General features: G+C 38.6%; 1 protein-coding gene across 2 annotated transcripts in view; it reads right to left on the reverse strand.

The window, feature by feature from the left end:
- CERS6 (ceramide synthase 6) overlaps positions 1-24,362 on the reverse strand; it is a 325,638-nt gene that overhangs the window by 52,570 nt on the left and 248,706 nt on the right. For both annotated transcript variants that reach the window (XM_032755472.2, XM_032755471.2), the window contains exons 7-8: positions 5,027-5,155; positions 2,199-2,305 (exon numbers count right to left, since the gene is read on the reverse strand). In XM_032755472.2, coding sequence (XP_032611363.1) covers positions 2,199-2,305; positions 5,027-5,155 — 236 coding nt within the window. The remainder of the gene's footprint in view (positions 1-2,198; positions 2,306-5,026; positions 5,156-24,362) is intronic.

The following is a 24,362-nucleotide window of genomic DNA, read 5'->3' on the forward strand; positions in this document are numbered from 1 at the left end:
ACTTGAGGTCGGGAGTTTGAGACCAGCCTGGCCAACATGGTGAAACCCCATCTCCACCAAAAAAAAAAAAAAAAAAAAATTAGACCAGGCGTGGTGGTGCGTGCTGTAGTCTCAGCTACTTGAAGCCGAAGAATCACTTGAACCTGGGAGGCAGAGATTGCAGTGAGCCGAGATCACGCCACTGCACTCCAGCCTGGGCGACAGGGCAAGACTCTGTCTTAAAAAAAAAAAAAAAAAAAATGCTATTTTGAATATACTGAGTTAAATGTGTTATTTAAATGGATATCACCTTTCATCTTTAAAAAAAAAAGAACTTTTAGTATGGCTACTAGAAAATATTGTATTACTATAAAGCCTGTATTATATTTCTGTTGGACAGGGTTGTTCTAGAAGGATGTATTGTGACTGGAAAAGAAGTCTGGAGGAGCAGTGCATGGTTCTTAAAAGGCTAATCATGGTGTATGCTGTCTTTGAGGACCATGGATTGCTGATATAACAGAGAATAAGCCAAGTGTTACTAAACCCATCAATTACCAATATTCTGATGACTCATGATGAATTCAAATATAGTCAAGAGGAACCTGGAAGGTATTGTTGGTGAATCCAAAGAAATGGGTTGAAAACAAAAAGGAATATAGGGCAGGGGAAATAATTTTGTTTCTTCTACCTAAAGCACAGTCTTTGAAGGAGAAATAGGTCTATGAAATGCTTCTTAAAACTAAAGTCTGAGCTACCTCTATTACACCTTACCCTCTACAGGTGAGTCACTATTTCTCACACACACTCTATTTGCCATAATGTATAATTTAGCCAACAGAGCTCCTTAGTAAATGCAACAAAACTATTTAAATATTGATAATCCATCTATATTACCTATGTCCAGTAAATGTATGGAAAAAAAATTTATAATCTCTGGCCTCCCCAACCCCATATCCCAAATTATAAACCAGAATATTAAAAGGACCTGTAGGAATTCAACTGCAAATGCCCCAAGGGCAGCCCTATGTCTAACTGAATTATCAGCATTACCAGTACCATCTCAGTGCTGGTAACGCAGCAAATGCCCAGTAAATTTTCACTAAATACACACAAAAAATGGCAGCTCATTGGAATTTTAAAGTCCACACCTAAACAATATGGAAAAGGCAAAGAACGGATATTCTAGACTGGTAAGCTTACTGTTGTAGATGGATAATCACACAGATGGGGGCAAGTACTTAGAATGAAGACCCAGGAGTCAGCAAAGGTTTTCTAAAATCTGACTTCACATTCTTCTTCTGACTCTGCCTCTATCTGTGCAGAGAGTGACTCAACAGAGTAAATCCTGAATTCCTTAAGACCTTTGACAAAGCTCTTTTATATACCTTAAACAAGGTGGGGAAATAGCAGGCATGATGATCTAACAGTTAGAAGGCTTAGTAATGAGGAGAAAAATCATACAGGAAGATTGGTGTTTGGGGGACTGAGGTCAACCTAAAGAAATTCTTCAGGGGTAGACCAGGAATCCCTCTTGGTCAACATTTTTCTTCAGTAAGTTGGAAGAAACATGAAAGGCATATTTGCCAAGTAACACAAAGCTGGAAGAGACTTTGGATATAATTCAAAGACTCTATTTGGTTAGAATGGTATACAGCTAATGAAAAGAATTATCTAGGATAGTGGTTTTCAAACTTTAACATGCAGCAGAATCGTCAGGAAGGCTTATTAAAACACATTGCCAGGACTCATCTCTAGAGTTTCTCACTCAGTAGGCCTGGGGTGGGGCCAAGAATGTGCATTTCTAACAGGTTCTTAGGTGATGCTGCTGCCGCTAGTCCAGGGACAACCCTCTGTGAACCCCTGGTACAGGAGATTCCTGTCATATACTTGTTTGCAACACCACAGTTTCTTTCTTAATTCCAACCTTCATGGCTGAGGTTCTTCAGTCATATTCTAGACTAATGCCTTCTATGACAGATGGCTTTCTGTGGCTTCAGAATCCATGCAAGCCACATCCTTTTCCAACTATCCTTGGGAAATCATTAGTAAAGAGTGCAACTCTCTTCTGGAAGAAGAAATCAAGCTGTTTCTTGAGGTATTCCCCCACCCGCCAATATATTTAAACCTCTAAATACTTATGGTAAAATTCAAAAGGAAAATGGTTCAGAAAGCTTATTTGGAAAGGGTGGCTCTATCAGGAAGAATACTGGCATACTCACCAGAGAGGAAATATACCCAGTCGTGTGGTGATAAAAACCACGGCAAACATAACAAACAGGAGATCACACATTTTCTGAAACTTGGCATAATTTGCCATTTTGGCAGCCTATGAAAGAAAGGAATGTGATGTATTAATGTAGTTAAACTGATAATAAAAAGTTTCTTTCAATATGCATGAGTCTCCTATAAGATATACCTTACCAGATGCATAAAATTGCCTGTGACTAAAATGTCATATATCATGCATCAGTATTTATAAATTACCCATAAGTTGAGTGAAAGGCAGCATTAGCCGTAAGTAGAATTCCTGACTGTTACAGATTTAATCAAATATTCAGCAACCTGAAAAATTCATTTGTATGGTTGATTTCAGAAAAACAGAGAAAAAATAAGAAATTCTTGCATCATAGATGATATTAGCAAGCCAGAGACACCAAAACAGAAATCTGGCATAACAGTTCAAACAGAAGTGCTCAACAATCCTTTAAACCTTTTTATGATCTCAAATGCTGAGGCCACAAACTTTATATAGAATATACGGAACTTTTCTGCATTTTTCTTTCTTTCTCCTTAAAATTACAGGTTTTCTTTAAACAGGCACAAGGAGTACTCTGGGGAGATGCTTTTCTGGCTTATTCTCATGAACTTAGAAATGTAGAAAGCGTCTAGATCATGTCATTTCAACTAATCCATTTAGGTAGAATTTTCAAAGTTACATGAATGGGTCATTTTTAGATGAAAGCCACTAATGTTCAAAGGGTCTGTGAAAAGTACTCTCATAATTTATGACAGTGATTTAAGTGAAGACTTTTTATATTATAAATTAGCCTAGGGAAGAAATCACATCCCTTTCTCTACCATCTACTTTTTTACAGATGATTCTAAAAACAGGTGAGACTGAAAACATAATTTTGCTTAATCATCTCTTTTTACATTTTTGCATAGAATTCACAGCACCTACACACAGGGGTATAAATTGATGATGCCTTCTGAATTTATAACATTATTTTCCACTTCTTGGAAACTTAAATTTACTGAGTCAGATTTGAAAAGATTGTTGACATTATCCACAGAAGCTATAATTTAAAAGCTTTAAATAAAGCACAAAGCTATGAGAGGAATGTATTCCTAAGGGGAAATATCTATTAACTGGGTGGAAGTTAGGATTATAAGCTTTTAATTTCATAAACACTTCAGGTGTAACACCATAAATTATGTTAAAAGGTACCTTCTACCTTCTTCTGGCTAGGTAAATCATGAAATTTTTCTTTTATATTTTTTCACCAGTATTCAATAAATAAGCTTTAAACACAAACTTTTCAGAAATGTCTAGGCCATAAGATAACATGTTGAGGAGCTGACAGGTGACCTATCTCATTAATTGAATACTCTTAAGTGTTATTTATTTTATAATGTTAAAGAGAATCCAGGTGATGAAGAACATTTATTTTTAAGCCACATGACTGAGATTTCTGAATTTTTTTTTCTGGATACAAGTGGAACTTGATTAGAAATTTTCTGAATCATGGCACTACCAAGCATCATGCCAGCCATTTCCACAGGCAATGAAGTTGCCTCATTGTATAGGATTGATTGTACAGCCTTAGGTTGCAGCATGAATTTCTACATTCAAGCAAACTTAAGATTTAACCAAATGATAACTCATTTCCAGGGGATTGCCCTTATACTAATTATATTTCTCCTATTAAAAAATATGTTGAATAGAGGTTAGCTTGAATCACTTAAAAATCACAGCAACAAATTATCGTTGGACTTACCTAGCCCATTAGGTCTATTTTTCTGTTTCATAACATTAAAGGACCAGAGTTTTTAACAAAGTGCTGTATACACCTCAAACCTTAATTGCCTTTATAGTAGATTCAAATTTTATAGCATAGAATTCTGCTTATATTGCAATAACAGGTCATTATTTGAGGGCATGTCTAGTCTACATTCACAGTACAGTAAATGTTTCAAAGGTGGCAAAACAAAGCACTTAAAGCAAAACGGTGGGCCTAAAGGAAAAAAAAATCAGAATTCAGATCAGATTGTAAGAACCATTTCTACATACGCTTTGCACTCTTATAAGGTAATTCTGACCAGTTATATTAATTTCTTAATATAAAATGCAAAGACTTTAATTATTAACATTATTGAGTATGACTCTTCACAGGAGCCATAGTTAAAAGTAAATATCACATCACAATTTTCCTTGAGATTTTACCTTTTGAAATATGCTGGAACATATTTATTTATTTTACCACTTTAAGAATTCTAAATAATAGTAACCAATTCATATGTAACCAATATTTCCACAGATATTCCTTATACTTACATACATAGAAAACATAGTTTCTATATAAAATTTGCAATTCATATGCCCCTTTCACCGTAAAAACCTTAGGTAAATGTGTATTGGCAATAAAAATGATGACCCCTACTTAATTTTACTGGGATGTATAGCTTCCATTAGTAACTAAACTGAGTTTTACAAAATTTCCCAATAAATCACGGTAAAAGTTATAACACACAAAACAAAACCTAATCAAATAATGATTTTCCTTTGTAAAATCATTCATTTCTTAAGTATAGAATAGTAAAGGTTTTCAGCATTTTATTAACAACTTTTTTTTTGTATAAAAGTTTACATACTAATTTAAAATCTCATTTTCACCAGCTTAACCTACAAAGAAACACTCCGCAGTTTCAATGTAGTTATTTACTATTGTACCCAAGCACCATCTAGCATAACATTGAAGAGCTGATGAGATTGGGGACTTCCTAAATTTTGGATTTTGTATTCTTAAAGATGAAAGAAAACTTTTACCTCCAGAAGAGCATCAGCTGAATCATGAAGACAAAGGACCAGCGTTCCTACTCGGGCCATATTATTGACATATGAAAAGGTAATCAAGAATATAGATACAAGGTGGTGCAGGAACATAATGCCAAAGTCCTTGAGGAAAGAAAAAACATCCATATTAGAGTTTAGCAACATCACATTTCCATTTAGCCATTCAGCCACTGAACCAGTCTTTACTGAGAACCTCCACAAGCCTAGCACTGAGGATGAATAAGGTATGAATAAGGTATAACTCTTATCTTCCAGGAGTCCATCACGTGTTGGGAGAGACACATAGGAGATCAGTGGAAGCCCAAGATCAAGGCTTTGGCAGATTTGGTATCTGGAGAGGGCTGACTTCCTGGTTCATAGATGGTGACTTCTAGCTGTGTCATCATATGGCAAAAAGGGCAAAGCACTTCTTTAGGGCCACAGGAGATAAGAGGACATCAGTGACTACTAAGAATGCAATCAATGCCAGGACAAAGACCATATCACAAAGAGTGCTTTGTACCAAGCCAAGTAATTTGAAGCTATGGGAGAAATCACTACATAATTTCAAGAAAAGAAGGGCACTACTTGCATTTGAACTTTAGGAAGATCTTTGGGGCAACTGTACAGGTTTAACTGGACCACTTCTCTGACTAATGATTGGGGCTTCGGAAGGTATTGGCTGTATCTTTGACCAGAGTGTGGCATCTATGAAGGGACAGTAGGTTAAGGTCAGAGGAAAAGGGCATCGTATGGCTCCAAGCCCAGGCAGTCCACTGCCTATGGAAGGGTTGATAAGCCACATAGCAAGGTTTAAGGTGGTGCTGTGGTCTAAATATTTGTGTGCCCACCAAATTCATGTTAAAATCTTAATGCTCAAGGAGATATTAGGAGATGGGGCATTTGGGAGGTAATTAGGGCATGAGGCCAGAACCCTCACGAATAGGATTAGTGCCCTTGTAAAAGGGACCCCAGAGAGCTGCTTTGCCCCTTCCACCATATGAAGACACAGCTAGAAGGCACGATCTATGAATCAGGAAATGGGCCCTCATCAGATACCAAATCTGCCAGAGCCTTGATCTTGGACTTCCCAGCCTCTGGAACTATAAGAAATCAATTTCTGTTGTTTACAGGACTCCGAATCTACAGTATTTTGCCACAGCAGCCCAAATGGATTAAGATGGGGGTGACTGTTTTCTGTTATCTCAGATTTCTTGGAATGTTCATCTCAGTGTTAGCATCCTTCTCCCAGAATATGCATGTTGGGATACTAAAATAAGAATCCTACCATGTTGGCTTTTCTGATAGGACCTACACAAACAAGCTCTGCATTTTTAAAAATTGTTTTATGTTAGATTCAGGGGGGTACATATGCATGCTTGTTAGGTATACTACATACTGGTGGGGATTGAAGCCGTGAATTTTAATCATTATCTGTCCACAGACATTAGAAAAAAATCTACTTTGCAGAAATAACAGTAAATTGACCATCCTTATTTTGGTCGGCTTCAAGGGAACCTCATCTTGGCCTCGGTGAAGATTGTTTTTTTCACTGTTTTTTTCAGATGGTCATTATCTCCTGGACATGGTTTGTTTTGATATGGAATTTCTATTGCTTAGAAATATAGTCTCTCTTTTACTCACACTTATATCTAATCCATGTATCTCTCTCAGAGTAAGTCTGAATTTCTTTGAGACTTAAATGCCAAGACTGACCCTAATGTTGCTCTATTTGAAGTCTCTGGAGGAAAAGGACTATTCCCCATAGACCGTTCATCTAGGGTAGATTTATTTGAATCTCTCTCTCCCTAGAGGAGACAGCAAGAAAATGAAAAGCATATCCGAAAACTGACATATGAGCAGATCGTGATTATGAAAAAGTGCAACATGTAGGTTAAATCTAGGGGAGTAAACCTAAATTTTTATCTTGAAAAGTCAATATTCATATGGTCATTTATTCATTAAAAATAGTGATTGAGCATTTACTATGCTCTAGACAGTTCTAGGCTTTGAGGATGAATAAGTAAGCAAACTAGACAAATACTTTTGCCCTTGTGGAACATCTATATTCTAGTAGCGGAGAACAGACAAAAAATATAAGTAAATGATCTCTTACAGTAGAAGGTAAAAATGTGCTATGGGGGAAAAAGAAGCAATCATGGTAAGAAGGGTGAGGAGTCCTGGTTGCTGGGGGAGATAGATTATAATGGTACACAGAGGGGCTAGGCCAGGGCAGGCTTCTCTAAGAAGGTGACTTAAAGATGATGAGGAAGCTAGTCTTACAGATAGATGGGGAGAAAATATTCAAGCCAGAGAAAACAACCAAGGCAAAGGTATTATCCATCACACTCTTTCTATCCTGATGTGTTCAAGGAATTGTGAGGAGGTGAGTGTGGCTGGAGTCAAGTAAGAAGGAGAGACGTGTAGAAGCCAGAGCAGCAACATTGCAGATTTTAAAAATTAGTAGCTTCTTCTTATCTGTTACCACTATTTTAAAAAGATATTTTAACTTTGTTGAATACAAAGTAATCACTCTATTATTTAATCCCTGATATGTAACTGTTCTACGTAGCATTTGTATTCAGATATAAATTGGGAAGTTAAGGGTCAAGAATAAAACTATTTCTGGGGTTGTAAGGACTTAATTTTATCTATCACATTGGAATAGGTACAAAGCACTTTTAAGTACTCTCTAATACTACTCGTAGTCATGAAAATGAAACAGGGCTAGGTTTTTATTCTTACAGGTGTCTTCATAAACTCCTTCGTACAACATTCCCTTGGGACTATTCTTGTTTGTTCTGAGAATCAGTGTGGGTGACAGTGCTAAGGTTGGTGGATGTTCAGCCAAGCTGAACGTCTGGTTTACAAAGGCAACAGAAACTAGATTAGGTAGACTTCTCAGTTCCTTGTGAATTCGACTTAATCTTCTACCCAAGGGGAAGGAGGAGGCCATAGTGGTGTCTCTTTCTGAACTGCCTTGTACTTTTCCTCTGTAACCCTTTAGCTCTCATGGCTCCTGCCTTGGTTCCTGATTCACTGGGTGACAGAGCCACTTTCCTCTGGACCCCCACTTACCTATCCTGGACCCTCACCTATCAACCTTTCCACAACTCAGAGAGGCCTCTGTCTCTAATTTCTATTCTCCAATTCAGTTCAGTTATTATTTTTTTGTTTGGTTTGTCTGTGGTTAAGGCAACTTCTATTTTAAACATAAGTGCAAGAATGTTAAAACCAGGGTCATATTGACAGGACCAGACTCCTGAAAAATGTAGGTTTCTTGAACAATTATGGAACACCTATTTCATAAGAGCCAATTTGTAATCCAACTCTTAATTTTGTCATTTTTGGTAGGGGTAATTTCCTATATAGTTTTTTTTTTTTTTTTTGAGACAGAGTCTCACTCTGTCACTCAGGCTAGAGTACAATGATGGGATCTCAGCTCACTGCAACCTCCGCCTCCTGGGTTCAAGCCATTCTTGTGCCTCAGCCACCCAAGTAGCTGAGATTACAGGTGTGCACCACCATGCCCAGCTAATTTTTGTATTTTCTGTAGAGACGGGGTTTCACCATCTTGGCCAGACTGGTCTCGAACACCTGACCTCAAGTGATCCACCTGCCTCAGCCTCTCGAAGTGCTAGGATTACAGGCATGAGCCACTGAGTCTGGCTGTCTATACAATTAAGAGACTGGATCAGGTTATTTTTATGCTGTCAATTCTATAATTCTAGGCTTCATAGCCACAGTGATTAAATAATATTTTAAGTCTTTACTAATTTCATATTTGTGTATATGTGGCAAGGAGCGAGTGTGGGAGAGCCCACACGTGCACCCTCTTTATTTAGCAGCTGAGTAGCAGGTGATGTCACTACAGGTTGGGGTTTGAAAAGTCAACTTCAACAACTTTAATTGCTTAAATGATTCTGTCTACAGCTTAGTGAACATGTCCAGAAGTTATTTTCTACTCTGGAAAGTGCCTAACATTTATGGACAACCATACATATTGATTTACTGCTAGGATAAACAGTATATTAGTTTCCTAAATGAGGTCAGATAATTTAAGAAATGAAGTGCAACGATTTCTCTTATTTTCAATTAACCTAGTCTCCAAATAGCATGACACATTGATGGTAGATTCCACTGTCAGGGGAATCATGCGTCTTCCAACAGTTAATTCTGACTGCCCATGGCAGAACTGAGCATTGAGAACACAGTGGCCTAAGAATCTACCACTATATTCCTTCCTCTCGACTCACATTTACATCTAGTTCTCAGCTCACTGGCAGAAGAGAAATGATGACCATACTCTGAGTTTAATAAGTGATTATGTACAGGTGCAACTTACCAGTTTTACCTACTTCTGAAATTCTGATGTCTTTGCAGTTAGTACCTAAGTTTTCTTAAATAATTAGACAATACCAAAATGCCTTAGACATACAATAAAAATTGCACTGATAACATTTTCCACTGAAAGATAAAATCTGTTCTCTCCAAGCTGTCACTTACTAGGTTCCATCATGTGGAGTATAGTGTTCTACCAGATAATAACTACTTCAAAACAATGGATCCATTAAAGTAGAGCTTACCTTTCAACTAATATTTTAAACTGTTTCCTAAACATAATCAAATGAAAACACACACTGCTCAATTCAGAAATTCACTGAGTTTATATTTGCTATGCTTAATACACAGATTTCAAAGTTTAACCAGCTGAATACCTAAAAAGAACAATAATTTCCACATTTTCTATTGTTCAGCTCTGAATGATTGCTCTTGGCTCACTGAAAGAGCACAAGGGTTTTTCTCTATTTAATTTTAAAATGAATAAATATAAATTGATTAAAACACCTATGGAGGATTAGTACCATTTTATAATTAAGTTTCCTGAGATGTATCTGATACAACGTCAATAAACAACCCAATGGCCTTGCCAATACAGCACGGCTCCTTTAAAAACAAGAGCCTTGTTTTTTAGACAAAATTTGCTTTGTAAAGATGTTTTTTGCATATAAATCACCTGGTCCTAGAAAACATTTGTTTTATTACTGAAGGACTCAGTTATGCCCATGGCAGAAGACCAATTTTCATTATAGTCCTATCTGTATGAATATGAAAAAAGAATGAATAATGGATGTCACCTTTTACATTTCTGCTTCAGAATGCATTATACATAATAAAATACCTTTAATAAAGGCCATGTAATCATTATTTTATGTGTTACTCACATTCTCCTTACCCAACACATTTCTTTGAGTAGGCACTGAATCTGGTCCAAATAACCATTTTTAAACAAATTGCCGATTTGGATTTTATCAATGCAGGGTGGAAAACTTCCATCCTTATATTTGCAGCTGCTGAAAGTGATTAGTGCACACATAGACGCAGTCATGGCTAAAAGAACATTTTAGGTTGAAATGTTTTCCTGCATTTTCTATAACTGCAATTAAGGAGAGAGACTGTGATTTCTCATTGGTCTTCAGACTGAAGACTGATGTCAAAGCCTTATTCAAAACAGACTGGCCTGGACACATGCTTTACTTGTGTCCTCAACCTCCTGCTATTCTGCCATATTGTTTCTGGACATATTCACAGCCATTATCAAGGGCTCCTTCTATGTTCCCTGCTTGATATTGACCTTTACTTCAGTAGCTTTGCCTATGTTAATTATCAGAGACAAGGGGGAAAAAAATCAAACATGGTCTTCACTCAAACTTAATTAGAAGTCTGAGTGAACAGGCAACCTACAAAATGGGAGAAAATTTTCGCAACCTACTCATCTGACAAAGGGCTAATATCCAGAATCTACAATGAACTCAAACAAATTTACAAGAAAAAGACAAACAACCCCATCAAAAAGTGGGTGAAGGACATGAACAGACACTTCTCAAATTAAGACATTTATGCAGCCAAAAAACACATGCAAAAATGCTCATCATCACTGGCCATCAGAGAAATGCAAATCAAAACCACAATGAGATACCATCTCACACCAGTTAGAATGGCCATCATTAAAAAGTCAGGAAACAACAGGTGCTGGAGAGGATGTGGAGAAATAGGAACACTTTTACACTGTTGGTGGGACTGTAAACTAGTTCAACCATTGTGGAAGTCAGTGTGGCGATTCCTCAGGGATCTAGAACTAGAAATACCATTCGACCCAGCCATCCCATTACTGGGTATATACCCAAAGGACTATAAATCATGCTGCTATAAAGACACATGCACACGTATGTTTGTTGCGGCACTATTCACAATAGCAAAGACTTGGAACCAACCCAAATGTCCAACAACGATAGACTGGATTAAGAAAATGTGGCACATATACACCATGGAATACTATGCAGCCATAAAAAATGATGAGTTCATGTCCTTTGTAGGGACATGGATGAAACTGCAAACCATCATTCTCAGTAAACTATTGCAAGGACAAAAAACCAAACACTGTATGTTCTCACTCATAGGTGGGAATTGAACAATCAGAACACATGGACACAGGAAGGGGAACATCACACTCTGGGGACTGTAGTGGGGCGGGGGGAGGGGGGAGGGACAGCATTAGGAGATATACCTAATGCTAAATGACGAGTTAATGGGTGCAGCACACCAACATGGCACATGGATACATATGTAACAAACCTGCACATTGTGCACATGTACCCTAAAACTTAAAGTATAATAAAAAAAAAAAAATTCAAGGAAGAGCCATCCATTTTAGTATTAAAAGCTGGTAAGATAACGCTGTTTTTTCCTGATTACATTTTCAAATAGCATTTAGGGAACCTAGAAAAGTTTCTTAGTCTGTTCTATGTAGCTTTCACATCAGAAATTCCTGGGTACAGGTAAAATTCCAGCTACCTGGGCTCCATCCCCAACTGTTAGAATGAAAATCAGCATCGTTAATTTGGTTCACTAGGGGAATTTTACGTACAATAAAATATTAGCACCAAACATCCAGAAGGATCTACCTCTCATTGAGACCCAGATCTGAACATCTATATAACGGAACTCCTTTCACAATGATCAAGCTGTAGAGAATCTCTGAAATAATATTGTTTTCAGGAGGCACTACAAATTCATCTTGATGTACATGCCTTTACAAAAACAAAATTCACCCATTTTTCATTAAAAATAATACATACACATACCATAAACAGGAACTGTTCCCTAAATTCTCATTGGCTGGATAATATATTAATTTTATGCAGTGTCTTTTGGGAATAATTTTTGCAAGTGATTAAGAAAAAACATTAGTGAACCTCTTTATAAAGGGAATTTAGAAGATCAAGATTTTAATTAAAGGCTGATTTAGATGTGCACAGACACGAGGAATATGAAATACTTCTGAAGTGCACGAAAAAAGGCTCTCCTCCCTCAGATGCAAATGATGCATATTAGCTTTCCTGAATTTAATAAAATTAATAAATCTATAATCTAACTAATATGAATAGAAGTCAGGTAATAGCACCAGGCTTACTCAATGAACTGATTTTCAGACTGTCTAGGAAACGGAAGAACAGCAGCATAGCTTAAAGCTGATTTCATTTTATGGCAACTGCAGTAATAATAGAAACCCCTCATTAAAAAACAAACAAACAAAGAACAGTTCTCTTATGTGAAATTTCAAGGCACATACAAATGTATATGACTTTTTACAGAGTAACATGCTTTTCTTTTTAGGGATCAATAACAAACAGTTTTCCTTTCTCTCTTGTGATTTTTCTGCCTTAGCATAAAACTCAGAATGCTGGGGGTAGAAGTGGACTTTAAGCATGTAACTTGGCAACATGCAAAAGAGAGTAGCTACTCAGTCTCCATCTCCATTTTAGAATGAATAAACAGATGGAGATGGTGAGGATTTCAGACAAAATTTACATACACCAAGAATAATCATAAGCAGCTTTTCCATTAAGGGAATATAAAAATATAATAGCTTCTCAGCCTTTGGAGATGGGTAAAGTCCTGATGATCAGGATGAATATATATAAAACCTCTTAAACAAAGAAAACCAAAACCCCCAAATAGTATACTAACAATCTTAATATTAAAACTAATGTGTGCAAATAAATCACAAAATACATCCTTAAGGTAAAAATGAAATATAGTACCAGAAATTCACATCAGAATAATTTGCTGCTTTGTCCTGTCTTACGGTGGTTTCTAGAATAAATAGCAGTACAACTTCTAAAGCTTTAATAATTTGGTTTAAAAACAAAACAAAGAAGTAAAAGATTAAAAAATTGTGTAGGGTCTTGAGACAATGGCTAAATAATGAAAGTATATTTGGGGTGATTTATAGAAATCAGTTGATTCTGTGTCTCTCCCCATTAGGCAATTTGAGGAGAATCATAACCATCTCTTACCAACTTATGATGTGAAGAGTTCACGTAATGTATGTACAATCTCCCACGATTTATTTGGCTGTTCTGTTTCAACTGGCTTTGAATTTTGGCTCACTATAAATAAGAGAGTTGGTTAAATGGACCATTTAAAGAAAGATATTTCACATAAGGCTCTTCAAAACTCTAACTAGAACTCATTTTTTTCTTATGTATAGCCTATGCACCCTAAGGTAAATATTTACAGGAAAATCTGGAAAGGAATGAAGAACTGTGACTTATTTGGGAAATGTTTGTTCCATTATAAAGTGGAGGAGTCCTGGCAGGAATGAATCAATTATTCCCTTCTCCAAAATTCAGTCTGTGAATACAATTTCATTCACATTAGATCTAGAATTGAATCTACTTCAACACTTTTCTCCCAATAGATTACAGATTTTTCTCCCTTTGGACTAAATGTATACACATTTAGGTCCTTGAGGGGGATAACTGTAACACACAGAATTCATTTTAAAAACACCAAGTGCCATGAAATTAATTGGTTTAAAGATGTTGAATTTACTATGGTTACTATCAAAATGTTTTTAAAATGTATACTGATGTGATTTAAATATCTCTACTAGCCATTCTCAAATCTGACATCCCCACTGTTCATCAAATATGCACAACAGGTTATCCTACTTTACAGCAAAGATAGGCAAAGGGCCAGATGGCCAGATTTGGGTTTGTAAATAAAGTTTTATTGGAACACAGCCACGCCCATTTGTTTTCTTACTGTCGATGGCAGTTTTCTTGCTATAGTGGCAGAGTTGAGAAGCTGCAACAGAGATTACATGTCTCCAAAAATTAGAATATTTATTACCTGGCCCTTTACAGAAAAGCTTTATGACCTGCCTTAGAGTCACATCAAAGGACATATGGGAAAGCATCATATTGGAAAAGTCATATTATCTAAGATGTGGCAATGGCATAGGCTCATGGCTAACTTCACCACATTTTGGTCAGATGAAAAAATGTGTCAAGAGATTTAACTTTCATAGCTGTCCTGATGTAATCCATTAAATATTACTCTCAAAATTCAGATAAATTATAAAGAAAGAGAACCATCAAAATTCTCATGATCAAGTATAACCACAGCTTTAAAACAATTTGAAAACCAAGGAGACTTCACAGGCTTTTAAAAGTAAGATGCTTCTTTGGATTCAGTATTATTTTCTCTACTGCTAGATGTGCCATTACTTTATGGCTTCTAGAAACATGTAGAAATGAAATAACCGTTGTATAAGCAGAGTTTACCCAATCTTTCTCCTGTGCAACATTTATGGCCCCATTTCAAGATCAAGAACTCATAATCTTGTCTACTGTGAATTACTTAGTTAATATTTAATCTTTAATTGATTTTATCACCATGGAAAAGGACACAATAAAATTTTATTTGCACAATAGAAAACAGTAAGATAGTGCTGTTGATTAGCTTCTGATGGGCCTGGCCAGAGCATGGAGCTTGATATCCAATGCCCTGGAGTCCTCCTTCATGCCTCCCTTTGTCTCCCCATCAAAAGCGCACTCTCCAAATGCACTCTGCTTTCAAATGATGTAGATAGCTTTCTTAATTGTACCTATGTCTTTCTATTCATTGAACTTTAGATCCTCAGAAGCTCTCTATCACTACAAGCCTTGCTAAATCACAAGTGCCTGGAGATGAAGGTCTTTATACACAACTTCTGGGTTCTGTTTAAACTACCCTTGGCTCAGTCACACTAGTTTGCACAGCTTTTAATTGGGAAAGGTCACTTCTGAGACATTTAAAACATACTCAACCTAACAGTCTTAAGTGATGCAAGGGTTAGCAGAATTGACTCTCCATTTTTTGTTGTTGTTGTTGTTGTTGTTGCAATAATCCCTGGAACAGAGACAATGGTAACCCTTTATGATATCAAATAAACCCACTTAGGCTGAAAACATCCAGAATGATCAGTAGGGGGCAGATTGTGTTCTACTAAAATCAGAAACATCCCAGGACTCAAAAGCCATCATCCATTTACTATAAAGGTCTTGAGGCCTAAATTGACAATGGGTAACCAGGGACTCAATTTTGTGCTTTAGATAGAAGATAGAAAAAGTCTCCTTCAGGTCAACCAGGTTGGGATGGCATGCAAATTGTCAGGAGGGGTTCGGGGAACTCTTGTCATCATCCTCAGCCTTATCCTCCACATTCTAACTCCTCTTTCTTCAGCTGCCTGAGCTTCCCACTCCCAACTCCTCACAAACATACAGAATTCTAGCTGCAGAATTTCCTGGAAGCTCTTTCTTGTCTCTATGCAGACCTCTGGCCATGTAGGTTTTTTTTTTTTTTTTTTTTTCTTCTGGCTGTGATGCTTGTGTTTTCTCCTCTTTTGGCTCCTGGCCCCATCCCACCTTGACTACCTGGTGAATTCCTACTTACCCTCTGATTTGCCTAATTCTCATGTGCCAAAGGCTCTTCTGTCTGATATTGTCATTTATTCTTAACAACCCCATAAAGCTAGTATGACTTTGAAACTCTATTTTACATAGAAAATGAGGCATGGGAATGCCACATCATTTTCCCTAGTCACACAGTAAGGACGGGCTAAGCCAGCTCTGAATCCAGTTGTGTGTGACTCCAGAGCTCAGGTATCTAACTACCATAGCAGGTTGCTTCTCAGAAACGGACGTGTGAGGAAAATGACTCTGAGGAAGGAGGCAGGAAAGAGGGGACACTTTGGAAAACACATAAAAGTGAGAGACTAACAAACAGAACAAGGTCTACTCCTGGAAGACAGGAAGAGATGGGGATCAAGAACAAAGGTGCGGCCGGGCGCGGAGGCTCACGCCTGTAATCTCAGCATTTTGGGAGGCCGAGGCGGGTGGATCACGAGGTCAGGAGATCAAGACCATCCTGGCTAACACGGTGAAATGCCCGTCTCTACTAAAAATTAGCCGGGTGTGGTGGCACGCACCTGTAGTCCCAGCTACTTGGGAGGCTGAGGCAGGAGAATCGCTTGAACTCGGGAGGCGGAGGTTGCAGTGAACCAAGATCATGCCACTGCACTCCAGCCTGTGCGACAGCGAGACTCTGTTTCAAAAAAAAAAAAAAAAAAGAACAAAGGTGCAAGGGTGAGCCTTGAGTGGAAGGGGTGCCTCTTCTCAGGAGGCCAAAGGGAAGGACAGATGAACGGGTTTGTTTATATTTATGGGGATGGAAAGTGAAGGAGTTCACGACTTCAGGGAGTGAGACAGAGCTATAAACAGCCAACGTGGGTGTTTTCCCAAGGCCCCTAGAATTGACTTGAGAGAAACTCCCCATAAGAAGGAATGACCAAACCTCTCAAGGGCCAGCAAGACCTCCTGAGAGAGGTGGGACTCCTGAGGACCCGAATTTATGTGCCCAGAGCCCGAGACCAGCAGCACCGCGTGGCTCTCTGTAATGCTGCAGCCCTCTGCAGCACACTGGAAGAAGATGCTCCTGGTAGTCACTCTCCTGCACCCTGAATTGCAGTATGTGGCTGAGTCTATGAGAACCAGGGCTGACTAGTGGCTGGTTATCTGACCATGAGATCTACAGATGTCTAAGAGCCTCTCCTTTGACAAGGCACTTGGATGCTTGATTGCCAGCGTAAGCCACTACTGAAGGCAGCCTTTGAATAAAATCCCATAAAAACTGCCCCATGAAACACTTCTTTTCCAGACAATAGTTCTATTGTTCTTCCACCAGTCTGCACATGGTGCTGGGTTGCAATGCTTTGATCACAAATGGTAGCTTATTAAAATGAGCTGCTCTTTTTCCCTGCTTATATTCTGAAGACACAGCAGTGAGAAACAAACAGGACACAGGTCTAAGATTTGGGAATATCTACCTCAGAGGAAACTGAACTTCAAGGGCAGAATATTGCAATTCCAATCATGAGAAGTTGCATAAAAGAGCAACTTTGCACCTTTGTGAAAGAGAGGTGAAGCAGCCCTCCTGACTGTGTCTACAGGTAGCAGGAGTGAGGTTACAAGGAGAGAAGTCTACATCAATCCCCATCCCTGCCAGGGTGATCCGATGTCATCTGGTGTGATTTTAGCTTTTCAAGCAAAGAAAGGATATGCTAATGCAATGTGAGGCACTACCTGGGAGTCACTTCTTTTTTTTTTTTTTTTTTTTTTTGAGATGGAGTCTGGCTTTGTCTCCCAGGCTGGAGTGCAGTGGCGTGATCCTGGCTCACTGCAACCTCCACCTCTCAGGTTCAAGCAATTCTCCTGCCTCAGCCTCCTGAGTAGCTGGGATTACAGGTGTGCACCACCACACCCAGCTAATTTTTTGTACTTTTAGTAGAGATGGGGTTTCACCATGTTGGCCAGGCTGGTCTTGAACTCCTGACCTCAAGTGATCTGCCTGCCTCGTCCATCCAAAGTGTTGGGGTTACAGGCATGAGCCACAGAACCTGGTCTGGGAGTCACATTTTTAGGAAAGACTTAAGAATATTCCAGACCAGCCATTCTAAAAAATTTTGGTCTCCCCTTCATAGTCTTAAAAATTATTGAGAACACCAAAGAGCATTTGTTTATGAGGGCTATATCTATCAGTATTAACATACCCACTGTTAGAACTGAAAAAATTTTAAAAGTATTTAAAACACATTTACTAATTTATTGTAAACAAACTCCATTACATATTAATACATTTTTACTAAAAATTACATTTTCAAAAAAATTGGTGAGAAGAGTGGCCTTATTTTCCATCACTGCAAATCTCTTTAATGTCTGGCTTAATACTAGAGAGTTGGATTCTCATAGCTGTGTATACATTTAATCTGTTGCCAGATGTTGTTTGGGTTGAAGTATTTGGTGAAAACCCAGTACCACGATGATACATAGCTGGAGAAGGAAGAAGTACCCTAATAGTACTTTCAGATAGTTATGGATATTCTTCTTTGGCACCATACTAAAACTTGTCAAGTCAGATATTCTTAAGAGTTGGTTGGAATATGGAATCTAAAACCATATCAATAAACTTTTTATATTCTGCTACATTAAAATCCATTGGTCTGTGAATGGATCTTCCACTCATGCATGATTTTATAACATCATGCATTAGTCATCTGGAAAATATTGGTTCACTGAGTAGTGATTTTTTAAATAAAATATTTTTGAAAATCACATTTGTTAATATCACTACCAATCTCATCAGAAATGTAAAGGATTGACAGGCTGTCAAGCTCTTGCTGGTACACATAAGCTTTCCAAAAATCTAATTTTTGCTTGAAAGCTTGAGTTTTATCACTGACCACAAATAATGTCAGTTGCCTTCTTTGAAACAACATGACAAGCTCATTTTGTGCATTTGCAAGACAATGTCTGTCAAATATACAAGTTGGAATAACCACAGTTTATCATTCTTTCCAGTAAAAATGGGGTTCTATGAAAAAAAGTTCAGTTCAAAAGAAAAAGAACTGCATTTTTCTTAAGACAGACACCATTGCATACCTATTTCCAATTTCATCACACACAATATTCTTTTTCAATATATACTCAAGAAGAGAGATTTAATAAAATTAATACTGTTGGCCCTCCATTATCCATAGGTTCTGCATTCATGGATTCAACCATGAATTGAAAACTTTTTAAAAAATGGACGGTTGTATCTATATAAATATAAAAATAGATGGTTGTGTCTGAATAAGAAAAATGGATAGTTGTGAAAATGTATAGAATGTATAGACTTTTTTCTTGTCATTATTCCCTAAGAAATACAGTATAACTATTCACATTGCATTTACATGGCATTAGGTATTACGTAATCTAGAGATGATTTAAAGTATATGGGAGGATGTGCATTGGTTGTACACAAATATACAATTTTATTTTATTTTTAATTATTTTTATTTTATTTTTTAGCAATAGGGTCTTGCTACGTTGCCCAGGCAGGTCTTAAACTCCTGGGCTTAAGCAATCTGCCCGCCTCAGCCTCCCAAAGGGCTGGGATTACAGGTGGGAGTACTGCAACTGGCCAAATACTACGCACCATTTTATATAAAAGACTTGAGCATCCATGAATTTTGGTATCCTCGGGGGCGGGGGGTGGTGGTCCTGGAACCAATTCCCCATGGATACTGAGGGACAACTATAGTTTTTACTGCTTCATCAAGAATGTTCTCAGGTGAAACTGACATTTTTTTCTTTCTGCAAGAGTGTGGCATGAAGAGTACAATGACTACTATTAGTAGTAGTTTGGTGCCACCACCAGCAATTTTGCCCATGATTACTTTTGCATTCTCAGTGAAAATTTCAACACCGTGAGAAAGGCAAATGACATCTTAGCACTACTATAAAAACAGTTTTGCCCTTGCAGGCCTCCTGAAAGGGCCTCAGGGATTCAAAGAGCATATTTTGAGAGGTACTGATTAGACAAATTATTTCCAAATATTGTCCTAGGAAATGATAACTAGCCATATTATTATTAACATCTGTGTCAGTCAGGATAAGCTAAGCTATACAGCAATTACAAAGTCCTTAAAACCTCAGTGGTTTAAAACAAAGGCTTATTTCTTACTCATTACCTGTTATCATTGGTTGGGGGCCAGGGACTCTGCTTGCCTGAGGCACTAAGAAACCCAGGGTGACGGAGCAGCCCCCATCTCCAGTGTTACCAATCACTGTGCTGGAAGTGGGAGCCCTAGAGAGTCCATGCCGGCAACTATAATACTCCAGCCCAGAAGCGGCTCAAATCAATATTGTTCACGGCCCACTAGTCATATGGCCCCACCCAATCACAACAGAGGAGGTTGGCTGAGAAGCACAATCCTGGTGTGCCTGAGGGTGAAGAGCTGGCAGTATCTGGAGTGCCTTAATGACTACAAGGAAAGGCTACATTTATTGAGCATTTATGATGTGCCAGGTACTACTTATTTACTTATTTACACTTACAACACACCCATAAGGTAGGTTATGTGAACTCCATTCTTTGAATCAGGAAACCAACGTACAGAAAGGTAAAGTAACTTGCTCAAGGTCACATCGAATTAGGAGTGGTGCTGGGCAGGTAGACAAACTCCAGAGCCCACGCTTTTAACCTCTAAGCCATATTGCACCCATAATAATGTTTTCCCTAGTCTAGGACAAAATGACAAAAATAAGGACTTTTACTTAATGGTAAATTTAAAGGATTGTCCTTTATTACAATATGTAACCTTTCTCCCTTTTATGTTAAAATGCCCTTTCCTTTATGAATCAATGGTGTTCATGGTAGGTGCTTTTTGACTTTCCTTACTGGGTCGTTATGTGCCAGGTACTGTCTAAGCTCTACTTGTCAAGCACCGTACACTACATAGTTTCACGTACATTATTTTACGTAATTCTATTCCATGCTGCTTCCTCGTAAGATTAAAACATACATTTTCCTTTCCCCTAAAACTAAGTGAAGCAGGCAAGATCTGGAGCATGACACGGCCCCCAAAGGCATCTAAAGCACTTACAATAATGGGCTCCAGTTATTCTCTGCAAAAAGTCAGCAGAGAGCTAACACAAGCTCATCAATAAGTTTCTTGCTAGACTTAATCATACCTCTCTCTGTCAGGAATCTTTTATAAGATGTAGTGTTTCTCTCAGGTTTAAGACCAAAAGAGCAACAAGTTGATTTCACCAGCTGGGCCCTGGAACTCTGCCAGGGATGTTTTCCTGAGAAGGACTCTGAACACGAGCAGAACTCATTGGCCAAAGGCCCAGGCCTTGAAGCCAAACAGCAGCTTAGTTAAAAGGGACATAGGGCTTAGACATAAGCAAGCTGTTCTGAGCTCCAACGCAAAAATATTTATTAGCTTCCTTTGGAGATTTTAGACGGCAGGAGAAATGTTCATTGTGAACAGGTGCTAAAGGATAAAATTTTAACAAAAATTAAGCCTTGGGAAATAAAAGATGTTTTAAACATCTTTTATTTTTCATCTAATCTTCCCTTTGGGAAGATTAATAGTATTTCTCATCACTGACCAAATAAGTACCAACTCTGGAAATGATTAAAAGTGAGGCAATGTGTTCTGCCACCATGAAGATGAAAAGTTCTCCTCTCATTTTTAAACTTCAGATTCTATATGGAAATAGAGCAATTTAAAAAAAAGATGCCAAAAAAGAAGAGTTTATGCATACAAAAGCCATTTTAGAAAAATTCATGAACCCAATAAATCAAAATAAGTGATTGTCAAACCTATTTAAAGTACTGATTCTAGAAGTCTGAGGCAGGCATTTGGAGCCAATGTTTATAAATCCTGGTCCCTGTTCGAAAATGGCCATTGACACTTATTGTCATTTAATATGGGAGCCAAAGAAACATTGTGATAACTCTTCTATTAACAATCTCATGAACAGTCTTCTGAAGTTGATTTCCATACTGTATTGCCAATGGGTGTCTTCAAACATCCCTATCCCATCATAAGGAAGCAGGCTGTTTTTAGAGGGTTCAGTTAATAGTTCCAATACAGAAGGTGGAGAGTGCATCTGGCAGACAGAACGTGCCATAAATCCTCACTAATGGCTAGAACAGCAGGTCCTCCAAGTGGGGGCATAATAAGGATGGAACTGCCAAGGACCCATGGGGCCATTCAGCAAGATGCAAAGGGGAAAAGCAAGCACTGCAGCTCCCTAATGAGAGATGGCAGCAGAGGAAAAGGCCTTCCTAATTAAAACCTGTGCCAAGGAATAAGCATGTCTGGTAGCGGCCAAATTCCCATTTTTGTGCAAGAAACAAGAATAAAGCAGCTGCATCAGGAATGTACAAATCTAACCTGACCAGCAGAAGACAAGAGGTGCTATCTATCTAAAACATGCTATTGATATTGACTAGCAAAAAATATACAATTGATTTCTAAACACTGACAATATCTACAGGCCTAGGATCAATTCCACAAACTTTACTATAAACACAAATCAATTCTACAAACTTTACTATAAAATTATCCCTTTTACAGGTGTTTTCCACTGATGCTATATGTGTTAAAGTAATACAAAATGATACACTTCAATCCCCCAAAATAATTCACCTACGAAAATTATTGAGATAACAGTCATTTGGCTTAAAGCAATTGATATCGTTTGGATCTGTGTCCCCTCCCAAATCTCATGTTGAAATGTAATCCCCAAATATGAAGGGGCCTGGTGGGAGGTGATTAGATCCTGGGTGCGGTTTCTCATTGTTTTTTTTTTTTTTTTTTTTTTGAGACGGAGTCTTTCTCTGTCCCCCAGGCTGGAGTGCAGTGGCGCGATCTCGGCTCACTGCAACCTCCACCTCCTGGGTTCACGCCATTCTCCTGCCTCAGCCTCCCGAGTAGCTGGGAATACAGGCGCCCGCCACCACGCCCGGCTAATTTTTTGTGTTTTTAGTAGAGACGGGGTTTCACCGTGTTAGCCAGGATGGTCTCGATCTCCTGACCTCGTGATCCGCCCGCCTCAGCCTCCCAAAGTGCTGGGATTACAGGCTTGAGCCACCGCGCCCGGCTGGTTTCTCATTGTTTAACACCATCTCCCATTAGTGCTGTCATCAGGATTGTGAGTTCCCTTGAGATCTAGTTGTTCAAAAGTGTGTGGCACCTTTCCCTCCCTTTTGCTTCTGCTCCACCATATAAGACATGCCTTGCTTCTCCTTCACCTTCTGCTATGATTATAAGTTTCCTGTGGCCTCCCCAGAAGCCAAGCAGATCCCAATATCATGCTTCCTGCACAGCCTAGGGAACCGTGAGCCAATTAAACCTCAAACCTCTTTTCTTTATAAATTACCCAGTCTCAGGTGTTTCTTTTTTTTCCTTTTTTTCCTTTGAGACAAGGTCTGGCTCTATCACCCCGGCTGGAGTGCAGTGGTGCCATCTTGGCTCACTTGGTGCACAACACCACGTCTGGCTAAATTTTGTATTTTTTGTAGAGATAGAGTTTTGCCATGTTGCTCAGGCTGGTCTTGAACTTGTGAGCTCAAGTGATCCACCCACCCACCTCAGCCTCCTAATGTGCTGGGATTACAGGCATGAGTCACCATGCCCGGCCACAGGTACTTCTCTACAGTAGTGCGAAAACAAACTAATACAGCAATAAAGACTTCTTGAGCCCTGCTGGCTCACTGCAAAGCCACGTTCCACATGTGATGAAAAAGCTCAAGCTAGTGGCGGGAATTGGTAACTTTTGGTATAGCGATGTCTTACTAGGACTAGGCTTCTGGAAGCCAAGGACAGCTATTCCTGCTTTTGACTCTGGATGGCACCTCTAGTTCTCACTAAGCAAGAGAAGGACCGATAAAATGGCAAAGAGCTGGGAAAGGCTAACTACCTGTAATGTCAGGAGCATGGCAAGGCAAGGATTATGTATGTGTCTAATCTAAGAGTGAATCAAAGGGCTCTGCTTGGTAAGCCTAGCCTCTAATTCATTCCTATATTGCATGGCCTTGAGAAACTTACATAAACTCACTCTGTGCATCAATTCTCCCAAGTTAAAAAAAAAAAAAAGGAAGAATGTTCTAGCTCTCTGTTATATAAGTGTTTTATGAGACTACCTGGACAAAAGGTCTCCTCAAAAAAGAAAATAAAATGCAACATGAGCCTCGCACAGTACCTGGCACATAGAAAATAATCAGTCTACATGTATTGACACTACATGACCAAAGAAGGCTCCCTCATGTAGGACAGAAGAGAGTCCCTTGACATACCATCACTAAAGAGTCTGTAAATGATTTCAGAAACCAACTCGGAGTGTTGGGTGCAATGAGTAAGGGAACCACAAATTATGGGTGTCAAAGAGTCATCTGTTATGCCCAAGCTCGTTTGACAGGGACCACCTACTTCTGAGAATTAGCTGATATATACCATATTAAGGGCCTTGTAGCCATACAAGTCAGCCAAGTAAGCTTTTTGCCAGCAATGTAAGCCACAGCTGTAGGATAGTGGAAGGAGCATATGTGGGCAAGGGGGACTTGGGTAGTAGGCCCACAGACTCCTAAACGCTTTTCAGCTGCCTCT

The sequence above is a fragment of the Hylobates moloch genome, unplaced genomic scaffold, assembly GCF_009828535.3.
Source record: "Hylobates moloch isolate HMO894 unplaced genomic scaffold, HMol_V3 SCAFFOLD_1, whole genome shotgun sequence".
NCBI lineage: Eukaryota > Metazoa > Chordata > Mammalia > Primates > Hylobatidae > Hylobates > Hylobates moloch.